The 20,811-nt window shown below is 44.6% G+C and overlaps 1 protein-coding gene across 4 annotated transcripts in view; it reads right to left on the reverse strand.

The window, feature by feature from the left end:
- MMEL1 (membrane metalloendopeptidase like 1) overlaps positions 1–20,811 on the reverse strand; it is a 74,054-nt gene that overhangs the window by 44,065 nt on the left and 9,178 nt on the right. For 2 of the 4 annotated variants that reach the window (XM_055001954.1, XM_055001951.1), the window contains exons 1-2: positions 9,657–10,080; positions 9,308–9,471 (exon numbers count right to left, since the gene is read on the reverse strand). In XM_055001954.1, coding sequence (XP_054857929.1) covers positions 9,308–9,471; positions 9,657–9,706 — 214 coding nt within the window. In that variant the 5' untranslated portion in view covers positions 9,707–10,080. Of the gene's footprint in view, positions 1–9,307; positions 9,472–9,656; positions 10,081–20,811 lie in introns of those variants that run through there. The other 2 variants (XM_055001952.1, XM_055001953.1) reach the window with 2 other exon arrangements.

Here is a 20,811-nt window from a genome sequence, read left to right on the forward strand (position 1 = left end):
AGTCCCCATTTCCAGATGGTTCCAGAAGCTTTTACACGGGAAAACTCTGCTCCAACACTTCCCTTGTCAAAAAGAGTGTGAAGGAGAGCCCATGGTGGGAGAAGGGGGAAAAAAGAGAGTCTATCAAGCGGGAAGATCAGAAGCAGCAAAATGAGAGAACGATTTCCGAGGGACAGACTGGAGATCTCTCAAAGTGGATGCAGCCAGTTGATTGACCCTCACGCTTAGCAACACCAGACAAAGCAACTGCTTTTTGCGCACTCTCTCCCTTTTAACAGTTTGCATGCAGCAGAGGGTGCATAATTAATTGTATAATCCACACTTGGTCCCCAAAGCTGCTGCATATTTATCAGCGGAGATTCCATCAGGAACCTCTAGACATACGGGGAAGGATGCCGCTTGACAAAGCATCCACGATCAGAGGATTTTATGATTTGCATCCAACTCCAGCTGTTCTCCTTTGATACCTCTTACACCTGAAACATCTTCGTGGTACCATCTCCTTCCCCTCAAACACTGCTTAAAACCCATCTACATATTCTGTGAAGACTTCTATGTCTACAGTGTTCCCACAGGACCTATAGGCACAACTTCTTCTTCTTCTTCTAGATTCCAAATTCCAACTCAAAGCCAACACTTTCTATGAAGACTTCTGTGCCTGCAGCCCCATCCCAGAAAACCTACGTAATGACATCTTTCTCTTTTCCTGCAAAACTCAGCTCAAAGTCACATCTTCTCTAAAGCCTTTGGCTTACGTCCTTTTCAATCCCCATAACATCCCAAACAGGTTATTTGGGCACTGAACTTGTAGGAAACGTGTTCTGTTCTAAACAGACACCATTTCCTTCCAAAGAACAAACTTGTTGTGAGCATATGTATGATTTTGTCAAGATTGTCTTTCATGTGGGATTTTATGGATGTGCACATGGGCTCTTCTGCATTGGTAAAACACCACACAAAAAGAATTTCGATCAAACGGAACATACAGACACATCAAGATTGCTTTTTTGCAGGGTTTTTTAAAAAATCAGCACACATACAGGCATAGTTAATGCACAGAATGGAGACGAGAATGAGGCATACTTCTTTATGTGCACAATGCACTGTAGGGGGAGCAATGGAGGCGTCTGAAGAGGCATTTGAAGGGGGAGAATTACAGAAGCACATACAGCCTAGCACAGTTTCTCTTCTGTTAATTTAGGGAGGTCAAAGTTAGTAGAAGGAAGAAAGACTAGAGCCCTGTTCACATGTTACAGTGAATGCACATACATGCTGTGTTCATGTGCACACATCCGTTTGTTAGGAAGAGCCAATGTGCATTCACTTTCCAAATTAGACTAAGGACCAGTACCTGCATTAAAATGCAGTTTGTATCACACATTCAGTTGTACGTGTGTTGACTGTAACATAAGAATTACTCACCATACATACAAAGAACAGTTAAATATACACTGATGTATGAATGTTCACTTTAACTTAAAAAACGGCTTTTATGGTAGGCACATTGAGTGGGGAGGCTTCAATGGGCAGCAATGTTTATAATCTACCTCTCCTGTTTAGCCAAAGATAACGATGAGTTATCTATTTATTTACTTAAAGATTTATTTACATAAAGGTATTTATTTATTTATTAGATGGAACCCTGGCCTGGCCTGACCTCATCAGCTCTCAGAAGCTAAGCAGGGTCGGCCTTGGTTAGTAATTGGACAGGAGACCTCCAAAGAAGACCAGGGTTGCAGAGGCAGGCAATGGCAAACCACCTCTGTTTTTTGCCATGCAAATTCCACCAGGGGTCACCATAAGTCAGCTATGACTTGAGGGCACTCTCCACCACATTTATTTATTTACTTAAAGATAATGATGAGTTATTTATTTATTTGCTTCATTTTATGTCCTGCATTTCTCCCCAGTAGGAACCCAAAACAGCTTACATCATTCCCCTCCCCTTCATTTTGTCCCCACCACAACCCTGTGAGGTAGGTTAAGCTGGCAGTATGTGACTGGCCCAAAGTCACCCCGTGAGCTTCCATGGCAGAGTGGGGATTCGAACCTGGGTCTCCCAGGTCCTAGTCCAACACTCTGACCACCGTACTGCACTGGATCTCATGGGCTGGATAGTTTCAGTTAAAAAAATACAAATCCACACTATAAAAACCACAATTGGTTCAAAGAAAGGACATTTAAATTAATCACCCATGAGAAAAGCTCAGTATACCTTTATTTTTAAGATCAGTTCTTAAGAAAATCCGCCGAAAGGGAACGCCTATCCAACACAAAAATCGTGGAAGGTCACCAATAGTGACTTTTTCAAATTGACTTTGGAAATCCATAATTCGTGAGTAGCAAGAAAGGGTACAGATGGAACCGGAATGTGTCAAAACAGGAGATACAAGGAGAAGCAGGTGCAAGAAGCACAGTTGCCCCAAAGGCCAATGACACCCATTAGCTTTGGGGAAAAGGACAAATCTTAAGCAAGAAGGGTGGGCAGTATATGCCCACCTCTTCCTATGTGCTCAACTTTCTAGAACATGACCGACCAGTTCTATTCATCCCCACGTACGCTTGGTTTGCCAAGCCGAAGCAGAATTTGCAATTTTGGAAACGTCTTTGCACTGAGACTCAAAACGTCTGCATCTTCCCAGCCACTGACAATCCCTCCCTATCAACCCCTCCCACCGCGCTATGATGATGGGTCAGTGCTCCACGGCATGATGAATGCCGCTTGGTTGCACTGGGGCTTGCTTATTTGGAGGTGTGAAAAGCAACGGGCCTCAGTGTCCCTGGGATATTTTTACTCACATCACCATGGGGAAAAGATATAAATACGTGTAAACTTTCTGCACAGTGTTACTGAATGTCAGATCCTTCTAGAATTGTGTTAACTCTGATAACATTGTGTACGTGTTTTCAATGATTGAAATTTTGTTTTTCTTATTTGGGAATACATTTTTTCATGATCTGCTATTTTAGCTTTTGCACCTGAAAAGCACCCCCTCAAAAAGCTTGTACTTTATCCTGGAATAACCCCCCAACAACAACAACTTCAACTGGAATACTAAGGGCCAAGCTACAAGTGATGAATGATACTTGCCAGGCAAGTGAACAGATTTACGTGTATTCCTCCCTGTTCACTTGCCATTCACTTGCTCTCCGCTTGATCAAGTGGAGCGCAAGTGAACAGCAAGTGAACAAGGAGGAATACACGTGAGTCTGTTCACTTGCCAGGCAAGTGTCATTCGTCACTTGTAGCTTGGCCCTAACAGTGCAATCCTAAGCAGAGTTACTGCAGTCTAAGGGCCAAGCTACAAGTGACGAATGACACTTGAACGGCAAGTGGATCGAGTGGAGAGCAAGTGGAGGGCAAGTGAACAGGGTGGAATACACTTGCCATTCAAGTGTCATTCGTCACTTGTAGTTTGGCCCTGATCCTATTGAAATTAACAGTAACACTGTTTAGGATTGCGGTGTAAATGATCTCTTCTCTACCTGCACCTTACATAGGTTCCAAAATCTGAGATCTCAGTAGTTTTGCGTTTGGTTGCAGATACCCTTCTCTGAATGTCGCCATCAACAAAAGTAAATCTGCGGACAAGGCAAAGCAAAGCTTATTTAACCCCTGGGGTATTTCCTGCCCCAGGATCCCACAAGAAGCTGCTTTAGTGAATCAGATCATCGGTCCATCAAAGTCAATATTGTCTACTCAGGTTGGCAGCAGCTCTTCAGGCTCTCAGATAGAGGTCTCTCTCATCACTTCCTGCCCGGTCATTTTAAATGGAAATGCTGGGGACTGAACCTGAGACATTTGGCATGCAAAGCAGAGGCTCTTCCGCTGAGCCACGCCCCCTCTACATCTTCATCACGCCCCGCGTCTCCTGTCATTCCAAAGCCTTGTGAAAATTATTCCGTTCCAGTCACCTTCTGCATTACCCCAGCCTTATCTAAACTATCCGTCTCTTTCACGGCGAATGACTGATTTATAGATTGCTACTTCTGCTGGTTATAAACGGCAAATGTTTAAAAAGTGTAGTCTGTTTAAAGAAACAATTATTTTATTGCTGGTTTTATCTGCATTTAGCCGGCTGTTGCTTTAGACTGTAAAACGCTTCTGTGTTTTTAGTGTATTTGCTGTTTTAATTTCACAGAGCTGCCTTGGGTTCTGTTTTAACAGTAAAAAGATAGGATATAAATATCTCCCAAACCAGTGGTTCGCAAACTGCATGTTAAAATGCAAAAATGGCTTACAGCGGACGTAAGTTAGCCTCTCCATCATGACACTCTGTTACATCGAGTTCCACAACTTAGAGTGGAATCCTAAGCAGTCACTATTAGTCTTTCATAGGCGGGCCCCACAGGTGCTTCCTGTCTTGGGATGGGGGCCTGCCTTTCTCCCCGTAGCAGGAAAAGAAGAGAGAGCAGCAAGAACCCCTTCCCCCCTCCTCCTTTGTCCTGCTTATTCCTTCAGACTAATCACAAGGCGAATTTTCCATATGCTTTGCAGTCAGGGCCAAGCTACAAGTGATGAATTACACAGGATGGACACTTGTCAGCTTCCCTCAAGTTTTGATGGGAAATGTAGGCATCCTGGTCTTGCAGCTTGGCTCTCCGACTGCTGTCCAATGGACTTTTCAACTGTCACTTGTCCAACATTCCGCCAAGCTGCCTACATTTCCCGCCAAAACTTGAGGGAAGCTGACAAGTGTCCAACCTGTGTCATTCGTCACTTGTAGTTTGGCCCTCAGTGTTTCAAGCTGAGGCTCAGCTGAAGGCCAAACTAGATGTGACATCATCCACAGGTCCGACCTGTGACACGGCAATTTTAAAGCAATTTGAAAATGCTGTAAGAGCCTGATCCTGAATGGGCCCACAGAATGGTGGTCTGAGGCACTATTGCCCTCCCCCCACTTTTTCAAGTGCCGAAATGGCTGCACACACACAAACCCTGTGATGTTGTCATCCACATCATGTCTGGTTTGGCCCTCAGACTTGGGTGCTGATGGCGTGAGAAGCAATGGGTGGATCCAGGCTCCAGTCTGGAGTATTGCCAGCACTAGGGTTGTGAGTTGGGGAAATTCCTGGAGATTTGGGGAGTAGAGCCTGGGGAAAGCAGGGTTTGGGTAGGGAAGGAACCTCAGGAGGGTATAATACCATAGAGTCCACCCTCCAGAGCTGCCATTTTCTCCAGGGGAACTGGTCTCTGTGGCCTAGAGACCAAGATACAGGGTGGGGAAACCACAACGTGGTCTAGAAAACAACTACAATATCAAGAAAACCCTCCCAATCCTTATAGTTGTAAAGTGAATATAACTACAAAGTGACACAGTTCCTCCCAAATGCACCTAGAAGGAAAAATACCTGCTTTAAAGAAAGAAAACAACAACAACATTAGTTACATGACTGGACAATTCACGTCTTTGCAGAAGGGCTATTGACTTTTTAGATGGCTTTGTGAAATATTTATGGACTGATCTGATCATTGTATTTATTTTCTTAGTACAAGTTTGTAGGAAGAGTATAGATAACTTGATTCATGAATTATTTATAACAGATGCACCGTGTCACTTTATATTTATATCAACTTTACAACTGTAAGGATTGTGAGATTTTTAAAAAATGATATTGTAGTTGCTTTCTAGACCAGGTTGTGGTTTCCCCACTACCAGAAGGTTGGCAACTTTAACCAGCGCTGCCAAAGGAGCTCAGCTTGTTGCTGGTGGCCTGGGGGCAACAGATATGATAGTCTGTACTGTTCACCTCCCAGAACCATGCCCTATCCTGTGGCATTGCCAACACTACCACAAGGCCAGAAAGCATATAATTCAGGAGGGGACAGGTGCAGCCTGCACTGAATAAACTCCCCTAGCCTCTATCAAAACAACTACCCAACAGACTTCTACTGCGATAGTCTAACATCATTACCCCACAGGGGATTCTGACTATGGTATTTGCTTGCAGTGAAAGGGGTGGGATGGGTCCCTTCTTCTCTAGGCATCCCAAGGGGGATTTCAACAGTGGGTTCCAAAGGCAGCAAAGTCCAGCTTCAAAAAGTTTGAGAACCGCTGCCCTAAGCCAACAAATCTGTTGCCACAAATGCTCCCATTCTTTTAGATGTCAGGATACTAGAGTCCAGGGCTCATTTCGAAGGGGAACGCGCAGGAACGCAGTTCCGGCAGTTCCCCAAAGAGGTCACATGTCAAGTGGCCCCGCTCACCTGACTCTCAGCCATTTTGGGCCCGTTTCAGCCTGGATTGGGGCCAAAACGGCCTGGATCAGGCCTCTGACGGGCGGTGGATCACTCTCCCACTCAGCAGTGGCCCAATCCTGACCATTTTGGGCCCCTTTTCGGCCATTTTCAGCCCCTTTTTGCCATTTTGGGCCCAATTTCAACCCTGAATGGCCAGGATTGGGTCCAAAACAGCCAGGTCAGGTGATGTGAAGGGTGTGGTATATGCAAATGTTATGCTAATGACACACTTCTGGTTATGTCAAGGGGCGTGGCATATGCTAATGGGTTGTGCTAATGAGTTATGCTAATGAGTTCCTCCAGCTCTTTTTCTACAAATTGACCCCTGCTAGAGTCGCTAACCTCCAGGTAGAACCTGGAGATCTCCTAGAATTACAACTGATCTCCAGACTTAGAAGATCAGTTCCCATGGGGGAGAAATGGCTGCTCTAGAGTTGCGACCAACTCTATCTCACATCTGGAATTAATTTCAGAAATTCTCCTAGTCCAACTATTTTAGAGAATACAGAAAGAACTTTTACAGTGTGATCCTACACAGAGTTACTCCAGTCTAAGCCCATTGGTTTCAGTGTGCTTAGGCTGGAGTAACTGTTCTCAGGATTGCATTTTTAGTGTAGTAAAGAAGCAGACGGGGCAAAAATATGCTAATTTCTACTTAAAATTCCCTTTCCACTGGGGGAGGAGAGGTATGAAAACGTGAATCTTTTCTCCGTAGGGAGAAGGGATTGAACAGAAAAAGAGAAAAGGTTAAGAATTTCGTCTCCAAACTCCTGGTCTTTTACACAGTAGGGCAGCATCCCACGGCAGCTTTTCATTAAAAGAAACCCCAAGCGCATCAGAGCACATATCTGTCCAGCACATGAAATCGGAGCATCGTCTGCAGCAACAGGCTATATACAAACGAATCCAGAGCAATGAGGGAATATGAGCGAAACATTCTAATCAGTATGAACATTTAAAGTTGAAATGAGAAAGGAAGACGGAATGCGAAAAGAGGCAAGCAACCTCTTTGCTGGTAAAAAATTCACACACGAACCTAGTTACCACTAGTATTTGTGGCCTGAAAGGAATCACTTTTAGACGCCTAACAGTGAATGTTTGGATCGCGCTTCGTCATTGGCCATCTAGCTCAAAAGTCTGACTCGTTCCATAGACTTTAAGAAGCTCCCTTGGAGGCAAAATCTTGAGCAAGCGGACGCTTTATTGGCATGAAAGTCACAGATGTCACTGAAGGTGCTATTGCATTACACTCTGTCTCTCCAATACCTCATCAGCACCTTCCGAAGAAGCTTTTAAAAGATGAATAAATACAGTGTCTAACCGCCCCCCCCACCACTCAAGCATCTACGTGCTTTCTGTGTGGGTGTTAATTTAAAACTCTCCTTCTAAATGACAGACTGCATTTGAGCTTCTGCAAAAAAAGACCAAATTACACAGTTCACAGGCCCACATGCCGCACGGCCGTGTTTCATTTCATGGCTTTCCTTTCCCTGCTTTTTAAAAACAAAAGTTCCTTTCTGCCTTCAGACAGAATGCTTCTAATTGCTGATCAGAAGTGAAATCCTCAATACGGACAGCCTTTGCCAAGCAGCTTGTCAAGAGAGCCTGCTAGCCAGTTAAGCTTTCCAATACCAGTCTGGGGGAACTTGAACATGTAGCTGAACAGACGAGGTTGCCGTGCCGCGTGCCAAATCTCAGAAGATCAATTCATTCTGGACTATCTACGGTGACGGGCAGCTGCTTTCTGGGGTATCAGGCTGAGAAAGGTGTTTCTGAACACCGGCTCTCTCCGTTCCTTTAAATATAGATGCCAGAAACCAGACTCGAGATCCTCTGCATGCCAAGCAAGTTCGCTGCCTCTGAACCTGAGCTCAAATACCATTTTTATTTTATTTTTTTCACACCCCAAGAAGGTTTGCAATATACCTACCAGGATTCTGCCTTGGTCAAAGTCTCTTCCCCACCTCCCAGAAACTTTCTGTGGGAACAAGGATTTGAAACTGAAAGACCCTGCCCCAAATCATCCAACGACCTTGCATCCCATCTTTTTCTTTCTTTCTTTCTTTCTTTCTTTCTTTCTTTCTTTCTTTCTTTCTTTCTTTCTTTCTTTCTTTCTTTCTTTCTTTCTTTCTTTCTTTCTTTCTTTCTTTCTTTCTTTCTTTCTTTCTTTCTTTCCCTTCCTTCCTTCCTTCCTTCCTCCCTTCCTCCCTTCCTTCCTTCCTTCCTTCTTGCTTGCTCCTCGAATCTTGGGTCATTCTAAACCCACTTTAAGGTTGCCAGAAAGCGTGGACTTTACTCACAACAGCCTACGAAAACAGTGAGGATAGGGTCCATGCTTAGGAGGGTCCCTTTCCTTCATTTTTAAATTCTTTTCAAGTCAAGATGGATTTCTTGAGGTTGAAAATACACAGGGGGTTAGGGTCAATCAACACACCTTAAAAACAAACAAGCCTTAGAACAGATTATTTTGCAAGTAAATTCAAGGAAGGGAAGGGGGCATGGTATAGCCTGAGCTCATCAGATCTCCGAAGCTAAGCAGGGTTGGTACTTGCATGAGAGACAGATGTGACAGATGAACGCAATGACAAACCACTTCTGCCTTTCACTTGCCTTGAAAGCCCCTTGCTGGGGTTGCCTTAAGTCGATTGCGACTTGACAGCACATATAAACACGCACACAAGTGTACTCAGAACTGAGTTTGCTTGGAAGGGAAAAACCATATGCAGAAGGTCCCAGATACAGCTCCTGGCATCTTGATGTAAAGGACCTCCGATTACAAGGGTTTGGAAACTCCTCTCTCGTGCTGAGGCCCTGGAGAGCTACGAGTCAGCACAGACAACGACAGCACACCGGACCCATGGCGTGATTCAGTGTATGGCAGTTCGTAAGAGATGGCAGCCAATTTTTTTTTTCTTTTCCCAGATCTTGCTCTTCAACTACAGACTTTCCACTACAGATCTTTCTTGGATCTCGCTCTTCTATTACAGACCAGCACGGCTACCCACCTGAAACCCTACACCTGTAACTCTGGGGAGAAGCCACAGAAGGCAGCAGGAGTTCTCTTACCTCTGCTGTTGGAGTAGAGGACAACAAGCACCACCACGGCACAGGTCATGAAGATCAGAAGCACCAACAAGCCGATCGCGACAAAGCTCCAGGACTTCTGCCCAGCTCGGGTTGATTTCTCCACAATATCCATTTGGCTTTCGGATTTCCCCATAATCGTCACTCTAAGGAGAAGAGGGCATTTTGATTAGTGTCAGCTTCCCAAATGGGCAGGAGAGTTCGATCCAAAGACCACCAGCAGAACGGAAGGCAGGGAAGCAGGTAAGACCAGCAGTGCAAAAGCAGAGCAAACACAGAAAGGGAAGAAGGGGGAACACAAGAGAGAACAAAACAACCGATCAATAATTACATGTATTTATCCATTTGGTTATCCACAGATTTCCCAACCTCATTCTCCATCTTCTTGCAGGACTGAACTCTGAGCAAATCAGCGTCCAAAGACAGACCTCTTTGGTATTTGAAAGGTGTCGCCCACAGAAGAAAGATCCCCTCCCCGTTCACTGAAGGGTCTTCCCTGCTACTTAGGAATCTTATCTCCAAGGAAGAGACCTGGATAGTTCCATCAGCTGATGCTAAAAGGTGGTGGATCCACCCCAGGTCCCACCAGGGGCTGGAGTTGCTGCTGCTTTTGATCTAGCAGGAAACAGAGAAGCTTGTAAGCATGCCGGTGCCCTGGAGGAGCTGCCAGCCCGCTGGTGCGCTGGGTCTTCCAACCTCGAGCCCCTCTGTCTTCCCAAGTCCATGCCAAAACTTCTCAGCTCAGCCTTGTGCTGTCGCTTCCTTCCAGCAAATGAGCCCGAGGAGGAGGAGGAGGAGGAGAAGGAGAAAGAGAAGGAGGAGGGGAGGAGGAGGATTTTTTTGTAATCTCACGGCACATAAACAGCAAGTGGCAGAAGAAAGACACAGCGTCTGCTGCAGACTTTGAACTTCTCTCTCTTTTGCCAGAGGGATGCGCTTTCTCTGTTCTGCTGAGCCTGATGAAACTGTTCCTTTGAACAAGCCACTGGGGTAGGTGGCTGCAGCCCTAAAATATCCCCATCCGTGCTTCTTGGGTTTAAGAAAATAACCATCCTTGTGCCTTTTCTTCTTTTCAAGTACTGAAACCTGCAGCGATTCTCATCCATTCTCCCCAGAAATGCAAAAGTAGGACGTTGGCTGTAATGGTGATGGTTAACTCCTTAATGTAATGCAATTTAAAACATTCAGTGGTAATATCTGGAACACAGGAGCAGTGTTCTAGGCAGGAGGGGCGGTGGCTCAGTGGATGTGCTTTTGCTTTGCACGCAGAAGGTCCCTGGTTCAATCCCGAGCATCTCCAGTTAAGGATTAGGTGGACCTCTGCCTGAGACTCTGGAGAGCAGCTGCCAGTCTGGGTAGACAATGCTAACCTTGATGGACCAGTGAAGGCAGCTTCATGTGTGTGTGTTCATGTGAAAGTCACATAAAGCACGCAACTTCACTGGAGGATCTCTTGTTCCTTACCTTCTTGTGAAAACCTAAGAACAGTTTTGCTGAACTGGAAGAACACCAAAAGAACCCAGATGGATCAGTTTTAGCCGATACTGTACTTCTCATAATGGTCAAACATGTCTCAGATGGTTCACAAGCAAGCCACAGAAGCTAAAATCTTCCCGTTCTACCTCCTTCCCACAGCACATTGCATTTCAGATGGAACTTGGAGGTTCTAGTTAGCCGTCACTGTCCATAGTGATGATGGACTAATCTGCCCTGTATGTGTGTTATGTGCTGTCAAGTGACCTCTGACCTATGGTAACCCTATGAAGGAAAGACCTCTAAACCCCCCTATCATTAACAGACTTGCTCAGATCCTGCAAACTGGAGGGCATAGCTTCTTTTATTGAGTCCAGCCATCTCGTTTTTTTCCTGTCAGCTTTCTTCACTGTCCAGCTTTCACATCCGTACATAGCAATGGGGAATACCATAGTTTAGATTATCTTGGTTCCCAGAGAGACATCTTGATCTTTAAGGATCTTCTCTAGCTCCCTCACAGCAGCTCTTCCAAGTCTCAATCTTCTTCGGATTTCTTCATTGCAGTCACCCTTTTGGTTGATGACTGAGCCAAGGAATAGAAAATCTTGAACAACTTTAATTTCCTCATTGTCAACTTTAAAATTGTGTAGTTCCTCGGTAGTCATTACTTTTATCTTCTTGATGTTCAGCTGCAATCCTGCTGTGGCGCTTTCTCCTTTAACCTTCATCAATAGTCATTTCAAGTCTTCACCATTTCCTGCTAGTAATGTGGTGTCATCTGCATATCTCAAATTGTTAATGTCCCTCCCACCAATTTTCACTCCACCTTCTTCTAGATCTATTCTTCAGGCTCATGATCTGTCATGAATTTGTCTATTTAATGTCACCTAGGTCAGCCTACAGGATAGTGGAATTGCATGGTATAGCCCAATCTCCTAAAATCTCAGAAGCGAAGCAGGGCTGGTACTTGGATGGGGGACCACCAAGGAAAACTCTGCAGGGGACGGCAACAGCAACACACCTCTGCTTCTTGCTCGCCTTGAAAGCCCCTTGCTGGGGACAACGTAAGTCGGTTGCAACTTGATGGTACTTATGTACATAAGTTAACCTCTCCGTCGTGACACTCTGTTACATTGAGTTCCATAACTTACAGTGATATCCTAGGCAGAGTTACTCCAGTCTAAGCCCATTGATTTCAGTGGGCTTAGACTGGAGTAATTCTGCTTAAGATTTTACTGTTAGTTATGCACTGTATGAAGAAGTTGACCATCAAGTTCCTTGTTCGCACACAAATTCTTGTGTTTTAGCATAAGGAGAAGAAGTTCTCTCTAGCCATTTTCTCTAAACCATGCGGAATTCTATAAGTGAGCTGTGGCTCACGAAAGAAGTGAGCTGTGGCTCACGAAAACTCATACCCTCCCACAAATGTTGTTAGTCTTATCAGTGCTACTGGACTCTTGCTCTTTTCTACTGCTACAGATAGATTTACATGGCTACCCCTCTTGATCTATTCCCACTGCCTAGAAACTAATTGTTATTTGGTTGACTGTAGTTGTATTTCTTTTTTCTTTGTGGGCTCAGAAATTTACTTTCTCCCTTTGGGGCTCCTCCTTCCAATTAGTATCATTGTGATCTTTCTGCTCCATAAAGAAATTGGTTCTGGGTTAGTTTTAAGTTTCAACAACCGGGCTTAATGGTTTTATTGCAAGTCTATTAACTGGCTTTCTTATTATTGCTCTTGTTATTTTATTGCTTTTCTTTTCAGGTCGGATGTTTCCTCAAGAAAAGAAGCTCGCAGACTCAGCACAGGCTGTGTGGCTACTGAGAGCTAGGCTGAGGTGGAGCCGAGGTCCAGCGATGGAAGAGGAGAAGCTGAGGGAAGACTCTTCCGAGAGGGACAACACACTTGGCGCCATTCCAGAGATGCACCAATAGGAGCAGGGCGCTTTCCCACCCACTCAATCAGGGCGGCTGGTGGGCCTGTCACAACTTTATGGGTTTGGCAGTTTTGAGGCTTTGGGTTGACTCCTTAAGGGGTTAGTAGGGCATTCGGGTGGCTCACCCCTGCGGAAAAGGGAGGCAAGGGCTAGTGGTGGCACGTCACTTGCTGTCCTGCAGAGCCAGCATTGGGCTGGGGTGGTATGCATCGAACAGCAACGGACCTGTCGATGCCAAAGGATCTGCTGCCCTTATGCCTGGCCAATGCTCCAATCTGGCTGTAATCAATAAAGTTGTGGCCATTCCAACCAAACGAAGGAGTCTGTGTATTGTTTGCTGGAATCCAGCTGGAACACAGCACACAGGTAGCAACAGTATATCAAGCAACATGGGGTCTGTATTGCTCTATCAAGCGTCAGTATCTTCTACTCTGACTGCCATTGGTTCTCCAGAGACTGAAGTCAACGTTTTTCTACATCACCTGAGCCTTTTAACTTGGAATTTAACCTCAGTCTTTTAATTGGAGATGTCAGCGATTGAACTTCCTCCGTGCCTAGCAGGTGCCCCGATGGCCTTGGGCGATCTCAAAACCCAGGAATCGATCCAGGTCGAGGACGGCTGTGGCTCAGTGATGGAGCATGGGCACATACAAAACTGCCAGTGTCAGCATCAGACGGTCCGGCCCAGCATTGTTTACTGCTCTTGGCAGTAAATGTATTTATTTATTTATTGTATTAAATTTATAATGCGTTGTCCCCGCAAGCGGACTCAGAGCGAATAACAACAATCAAAAATCACATTAAAATCTATTGAATATATTAGTTACATTAAAACATTAAAACCATAAAAATCAGTGCAAGAGGCAGCCACTTTTAACAGCGGCCCATATGCCGAACCCGATCGAATACATCCCATGGTATGGGTGACGGAATGCCTGTTAGGTGGGTCGGCAGACAATCGGGAGGAGGGGGCTGCATTCTCCACTCAAAAGGAGACCGACAACAAAAAAAGGATCTCACCAGCTCCAACCTCAACCATATGCCTGGCAGAACATCTCTGTCTTACAGGCCCCGTGGAAAAATAGTAAATCCTGCTGGGCCCTGGTTTCCACCAACAGAGCATTCCACCAAGTAGGTATCAGGCCCAAAAAGGCCCTGGCCCTGATTGAGGCCAGGCAGCATCCTTGGGGCCAGGGACCACCAACAGCTGTTTATCAATTGACCTAAGTACCCTTCGGGGAACATATAGTGAGCGACAGTCCCATAGATATGCTGGTCCCAGTCCATTAAGGGCCTTATAGGTTAGAACCAACACCATGAACCTGATCCGGAACTCCACAGGGAGTCAGTGCAGCTAATGCAACACCGGTGTTATATGCAACCTATGTAGACGCGCACAGCCACATTCTGGACCTGTTGCAACTTCTGGACCAGACCCAAGGGAAGCCCCGTGTAGAGCAAGTTACAGTAGTCTAATCTGGAGGTGACCGTTGTTTGGATCACTGTCATTAGGGATATGGAAGAGAGGAAGAAGTCTACCATCCTCTGCCGCCTCAAACCCTGGAATTGGAGATGCAAGGGACTGAACCCGAGTCCTTTCGCGTGTGTTTGGCCTTTGAAGTCTGGTTCCCCTCAACTGCTGTGCATCTTTCCAGACCCCCTCCCCGTTTTCTCACCAACTATTGACGAAGTACTCTGTCATGTGCTTAATTCTTAATATTGTAGCATCATGTGTTTAAATGCATATTAACATCGTTTCCCCCCCCTTCCAAACCCTTTCCCTCCAAAGTAAGTCTTGCGTTTGCAGACCCCTCTGTGCCCTCCCCGAGTCATGAGGATTTCGAACTAATCTGAGGCAAATTCCCATCAAAGAGCTTGCAAGATGTGGCAGGTTTTGACGTCTTCCTGGTGGCGAGAAGATGTCATGTGAACGAGGGCTGGTGATGGCGTTGTCTTTGCAGAGTTGAAAGGCAGCCTGGCCCGGGGCTCTCTACCGCTGAAGTCAGGAGCAAAATCCTTTCGTAAACTTAGTGTTATTGGGTCCATCTGATTAGCAGACTGGGTAGCGGAAAATCTGTATTAAGCATCTGAAGTTTAAGACGGCCTGAGGCGGCTCTCTCTTGATGCTGAACAAATGTCATGGATACATCAACCACTGAGAAATAGGACAGGGCATGTCTACCTAACAGACCTCCATCGGGAACATCCTTTTATGATGGCAAGAGATCAGAGAAGTTTTAACATCTTTGCTAAACTACTACTCCCAGCATCCTTTGGAAATCAATGCCTTATTTATTTATTATTATTTATTTATTTTATTACTCTTCTAGACCGCCCTCCCTGTCAGACAGGCTCAGGGCGGTGTAACAACATACGTTTTTTACATAATGATTAAAAACAATAAAAACATTATAAAAACATTAAAACATTCTCCATGATGTGGTGCTAAGAGCATTAGACTAGGACCTGAGAGACCTGATGGCACATCACACGCATGTAATGCAAGAAGAATCCTTTGTCCCTTTGTCCTGTGTTTCAAATCTACAAATAAACTCAATTTCAGCAATCTCACATTGTAATTTGCATTACAGATGCTAATTTTCTGCATTTCACACCCAGGCTCCAGCAAGCTAACTGCAACATGTATTATAGCCAGTTTCCTGACACTCAGATTTACAATATCCCTTCCATCTTCTGCCTGGATTATAGGGACCGCTTGCTTTTCCACTCCTTGTATCTGATGAATGGAATTCTGATTCTCAAAAACTCATGCCCTGGAAATCTAGTTGGTCTTTAAGGACCCAACTCTTGCTCTTCTAGTACAGACCAACATGGCTACCCACCTGAAATGATCTCTTCTGCAGTTGCCAAATTCAAGACATGTAATATGGATACTTTTCCACAACCCCAATGATAATGAAAAGCGAGGAGCATTTCTTACCATGGGCCAGCAAAGATCTTTTCCCGAGATGATACCGGGTGATGCTAAGATGCAACTGGCCACTCACACCATCCAGGAAGTACTCTGTTTCTTTCTTGAGCTCACTTTTGGGATTTGGAAACCATCAAGGCTATAACCTCTTTGCTAACCTGAGCACACTGGCTTGTTCACAGGTGCCTTGATGCCCCAATGAATTAAAATGTTCAACCAGAGGATGACTAAGGAATGCTCAAATACGTGGTCATAGATCCAGAGAAGTTAGCCGTGTTAGTCTGTAGTAGCAAAATAGTAAAGAGTCCAGTAGCACCTTTAAGACTGACCAACTTTAATGTAGCATAAGCTTTTGAGAACCACAGCTCTCTTCATCAGATGCATGGAGGGTAAGAAGAAACTGGCCAGATATATATAGGTGGTGAGGGGAGGGGGGAGTAGATGCAAATCAGTTTACTTCTGATAATGAGATCAGTTTGCTTATGTTAATGAAACCAGTTACTTCTGATAATGAGATAACCAGTCTCTATTCAATCCAAGTCCGACTGAGTCAAATTTACATATGAATTCCAATTCAGCAGTTTCCCAGCAGCCTTTCAAAAACAAAATCCAACGGGAAGCTGCTGAATTGGAATTCATATGTAAATTTATGCTACAGTAAAGTTGGTTAGTCTTAAAGGTGCTACTGGACTCTTTACTATTCAAATACATGGTTTATCCTTTCTACCCCAGACTGCCCAATCAGATGTGGTAGGTGTGTCTGTTCTACAAAGCACAATTACTAGCCTGCGTTGTTGAACACAATTGCTTCTAGCTTTTCAGCGTTGGCTTTGAACAATCTTTGACCCAGGCAGCCACTGGTGCTTAATTTGAATGGCATTTCCTGAATCAGAAGCATCTTCACTTCTTTATTTACACGCTTTCAGAAACCCAAAACTGTGAACAGTGTAAAAGAAATAAGTAAAAATACAACCAAGAACATATACCGCACCACAAGTTGGTGGCCTACCAAGAATTACAAAGGGGTGTGTGTGTGTAAAACTGTAGAGAAATCCACCCCTCCTCTGTTTAATACAACAGCCTTGTGAATAGGTTAAAGAGCCATTCTGCAAAAAAAAAAAGACTTTTTTTTTTAAATCCTGCTCCATGAAATTTGGAAACAGTTCCAGTGGGACTACTTGTGAGCCATTGATTCTCAGCTTTCAGCAAGATTCCAAGAGTCCCCGAGTACTTTACGTTTTCACATGCATGATTTTAATTTCCCCATCTACACCACTAGGGGGCAACATAGCAGTCTTTCCTCTCCATAACAAACATGTCGTTCACTACTACTAGCAAGGTTTATTGAACTTAATTGGATTGCATTAGCAGCCATTTAGGTCAGACCCAGGCAGTCGGTTAAAACAATCATCGCCATACTCAAAGTCCATTAAGGGTGCGGGCTACGGGCAGTATTTGCAGAGGGCCAATTACCCACCTTTTTAAAGCCCTTTGTTTGGGAAAAGGGTACTTAAAACAACAACCTCATTTCAGTTCAAACTGCAATTTCTTGGATATGCTTGCTGAGAAGAATACAGCAACATACAAAAAGGTTTGTTGAAAATTTTAAGGAGCCATGATTCCTTGTTGTTTTGCAAATAAGACCATTAAAAAATCAAAGTTACCTTCCTTTTAACAATATATTTTTTTATCTCAAGCATCTCATATGCTCTCAGAGACAATTTTTTTAAAAAAGAAGCAGCATTTCAAATAGTTTTGCATCTGTGCAATTGGTGACATTCAGCAAGGTGGCTGGTGCTGTTGGCTCATGCTTATTGGTTTGCTGGCTTAAGTATACGCCAGGGTTATCCTGCAAAGGCCACCCGTTATTTAAAATCAGCATATGTACTACAGAAATATACATCTTGCAGGCACATCTCACTTCATAGGGGGCAGTGCAGTGGTGGAAAGTGTCATCAAGTCATAGCTGATTTATGGCAACCCCTGCTGGGGCTTTCAAGGCAAGAGGCAAACAGAGGTAGTTTGCCACTGCCTGCCTCTGCAACCTCAGTCTTTTTTGGAGGTCTCTCCCATGACAAACCAAGGCCAACCCTGCTTAACTTCTGAGATCTGATGAGATAGGCTTATCTGAGCAGTGTGAAGTATGTGCTCCTATGTACTACCTGTTGCTTTAAGTATGACCCTACTGGGTAGTTCTGTGTTATTGAATGTCAGTCCTATTGCTTATGTTCTGTCTCAGCATTGCTTCAACTTTGTATTGGATTTTTGCTAATGTTATGTCTTTGTAAATTTGCATTAATTTAATCTATGGCATTGTTTGTTGAATTGTCCTTGATACTGACTTTATTTGTTTTATTTTATTTATTTTCGATTTTTATTCCGCCCTCCCCACATTTCCAGCAGGCTCAGGGCGGATTACAAAATACATAAAGGTTAATATATATAAAACAGTTGTTATAATTAACAACTGTGCCAATCTCACACTATGTAATCCATCTTGAGTCTCAATGAGAAAGGCGGACTATAGATGACACAAATAAATATACACACAAACAAAATGTTTGCAACCCGATTTAGAACATTCAATTAACTCATATCTGCCCAGCTTTGAGAAGCCAGGCAGGCAAAATAGGAAAAACTGCTGAGACGGGAATAAAAGACCATTTCTCTAGCGGCATCGAGGACAACCAAGGAAAGTTCTTCTTTTGTAAACTATTTTTTCCCCCTGCTAGGTACAGGCATGCCGTCTCCAGGTTGGGAAATTTCTGGAGATTTGGGGATGGAGTCTGGGGAGGGGAGGGACCTCAGCAAGGTACGACGCCGCAGACTTTAATCTACAGAGCACGATTTTCTCCAAGGGAACTGATCTCTCTAACCTTGAGATCTGTTGTAATTCCGGGAGATCACGACACGAGGCATCACCTGGAGATAGTTAGGAGGGCAGGACAGATGGTGGATAGCAGACTGAGCAGGGGGGCAGGGTCAGCCGTGAATAACCGGGGAAAGAATGTACTCAGGCAAAACATTTTGCAATACAATTTAGAACAATTTTGAGAGCTTGACATAAAGCAAACGTTTTCCCAAGCGTCCAAGGATACTGACTGCTATCAGGTTGTGTGACTAGAGAATAAGAGTGTTTCCAGATCACTGATTTCAAGAGTTCGCAGCTAGGGTGCATAGAAGGAAAAGGGGGGGGGGGAAGCATTTCTCCTAATTTTTGAAGCAGGAATATGACATTTGGGTTGTGTCCCCCACCGCCATAGTTTAGGCCTATTCTGCCCACTACCGGAGCTCTGAATGCACTTTGCTAATGTAATTCATGAATTGGTATGTATCTTCCAGGTTGTTTTATGGCAATGTTTTCTACATGAGGAATAGAAAGCTTTAGGACAAGGATTCCCCCACTTCTTTCTGGTATTGTTGTATGGGTATATCTTGTGCCTCATTTCAGTCCTCCAGATTTTCGTGGAACTAGAGCATGTGCAGAGTACAACAGTTTTCTCTTCTTCAATTTATTTACATCTGTCCTGCCCCCGATATGTGCACAGCTGTTTTGTATGCTTCCCAGTTGCCCGCTGGTCACAGGCAATTACCAATCGCTGGCAGTTGGTGGGAGATGGGAAGCCCCCCAGAAATCACCCACCGCTGGCAGCAACCCGGGAAAGCATGCACCGGGCACACCTCATGGTGGGGCGCAACAACTTCACTTCCGGGAGTGATGTCATCATACCGGCTGCATGTGTGCTCCCATACTTCACTGGGGCCAATTTTGGCCCCAAACGGGTGGAATTTGCAATATCCATGGAGCACGAGAAAAGTGCTGTCCTCCCTCCACTGGGAGGGTATCACAACCTAACAACCTTACTCTTTTGCAGTGTTAAATCAAGCTTGATGAGATCAGCAGGGGTAAAAATAACTCCTTCATATTCCTTTCCAGTACAGTCTTTCTTGGAGGGCTTGAAGATGAAGATTGAAGAGTGCAAGATTTTGGCATCCATGTGCCCTGATTATAGGTCTTCCAGGCACACCTTGGCCACTATGAGAAACAGGCAGGGTTGCCAACCTCCAGGTGGTGGCTGGAGATCTCCCAGAATCACAACTGATCTCCAGGCCATATAGATCAGTGTCCCCCCCCCCCGGAGAAAATGGCTGCATTGGAGGGTGGATTCTATAGCATTAGACCATGCTGAGGTCTCTCCCCTCCCCAAGCCCTGCTCTCTTCAGGCTCTACCGCCAAAATCTCCACGACTTCCTAACTTGGGGCTGGTAAGTTAACCCTCGAAACAGGGTGCTGGACTAGATAGGCACTGGTGTGATTCAGGTTCAGGTGAGTATCCCTGTTAGTCTGTAGTAGAAGAGCAAGATTCGGGTCCAGTATCACCTTAAAGACCAACTAAATTTCAAAGATATGAGCTGTCAAGAGTCAAAGCTCCCTTCTTCAGATTACATGGAAAAAGGTTGAAGTCTTCATAATGCATGCAGAGGAGTATTGTAAATCAGAGAGTCAGAAAACTAGCTATAATACATGTTGTAATTAGTTTGATAGAGAAGGGATGCAATTTCCAGAAAATTAGCATCTGTAGTGCAAGAAAAAAATCCCATATCCCGATTCAACCCTGGAGGATCCATTGTTCCAAATTTGCAAATGAACTCAATTTTAGCAATCTTGCAATGTAATTTGACATTTTTCTGCTTGAGAACTGCTACTCTTAGGTCAGCGATGGAATGTCCTGGCAGACTGAAATGTTCTCCTACTTGTTTTTGAATGTTGTGATTTTTTGATATCAAATTTATACCCACTCATTCTTTTGGTCTGTTTGTCCAATATAGAGGGTTGAAGGGCATTGCTGACACTTGATGGTATATTTAAAGTTGGAGGATGAACGAGTGAATAAGCCAGAGAAGTAATGTTGCCAGGTCCCAATACCCTTCTAGTGTGAGGGGGGACCTAGTACACAATGATTTGGTTCCCCACCCCAACATGATGACATCACTTCCGGAAGTGATGTCATTGTGCTTTGTGTCGGGATGCTCCTGTGCTTCACATGGGGTTGACTCTTTTAAGATCAGCCTGTTTGGGGCCAAATCGGCCCCCGCGAAGAGAAGGAGCACTCCTGCATGAAGTGCAATACTGTCCTTTCAGG

The sequence above is a fragment of the Eublepharis macularius genome, chromosome 17, assembly GCF_028583425.1.
Source record: "Eublepharis macularius isolate TG4126 chromosome 17, MPM_Emac_v1.0, whole genome shotgun sequence".
Lineage (NCBI taxonomy): Eukaryota > Metazoa > Chordata > Lepidosauria > Squamata > Eublepharidae > Eublepharis > Eublepharis macularius.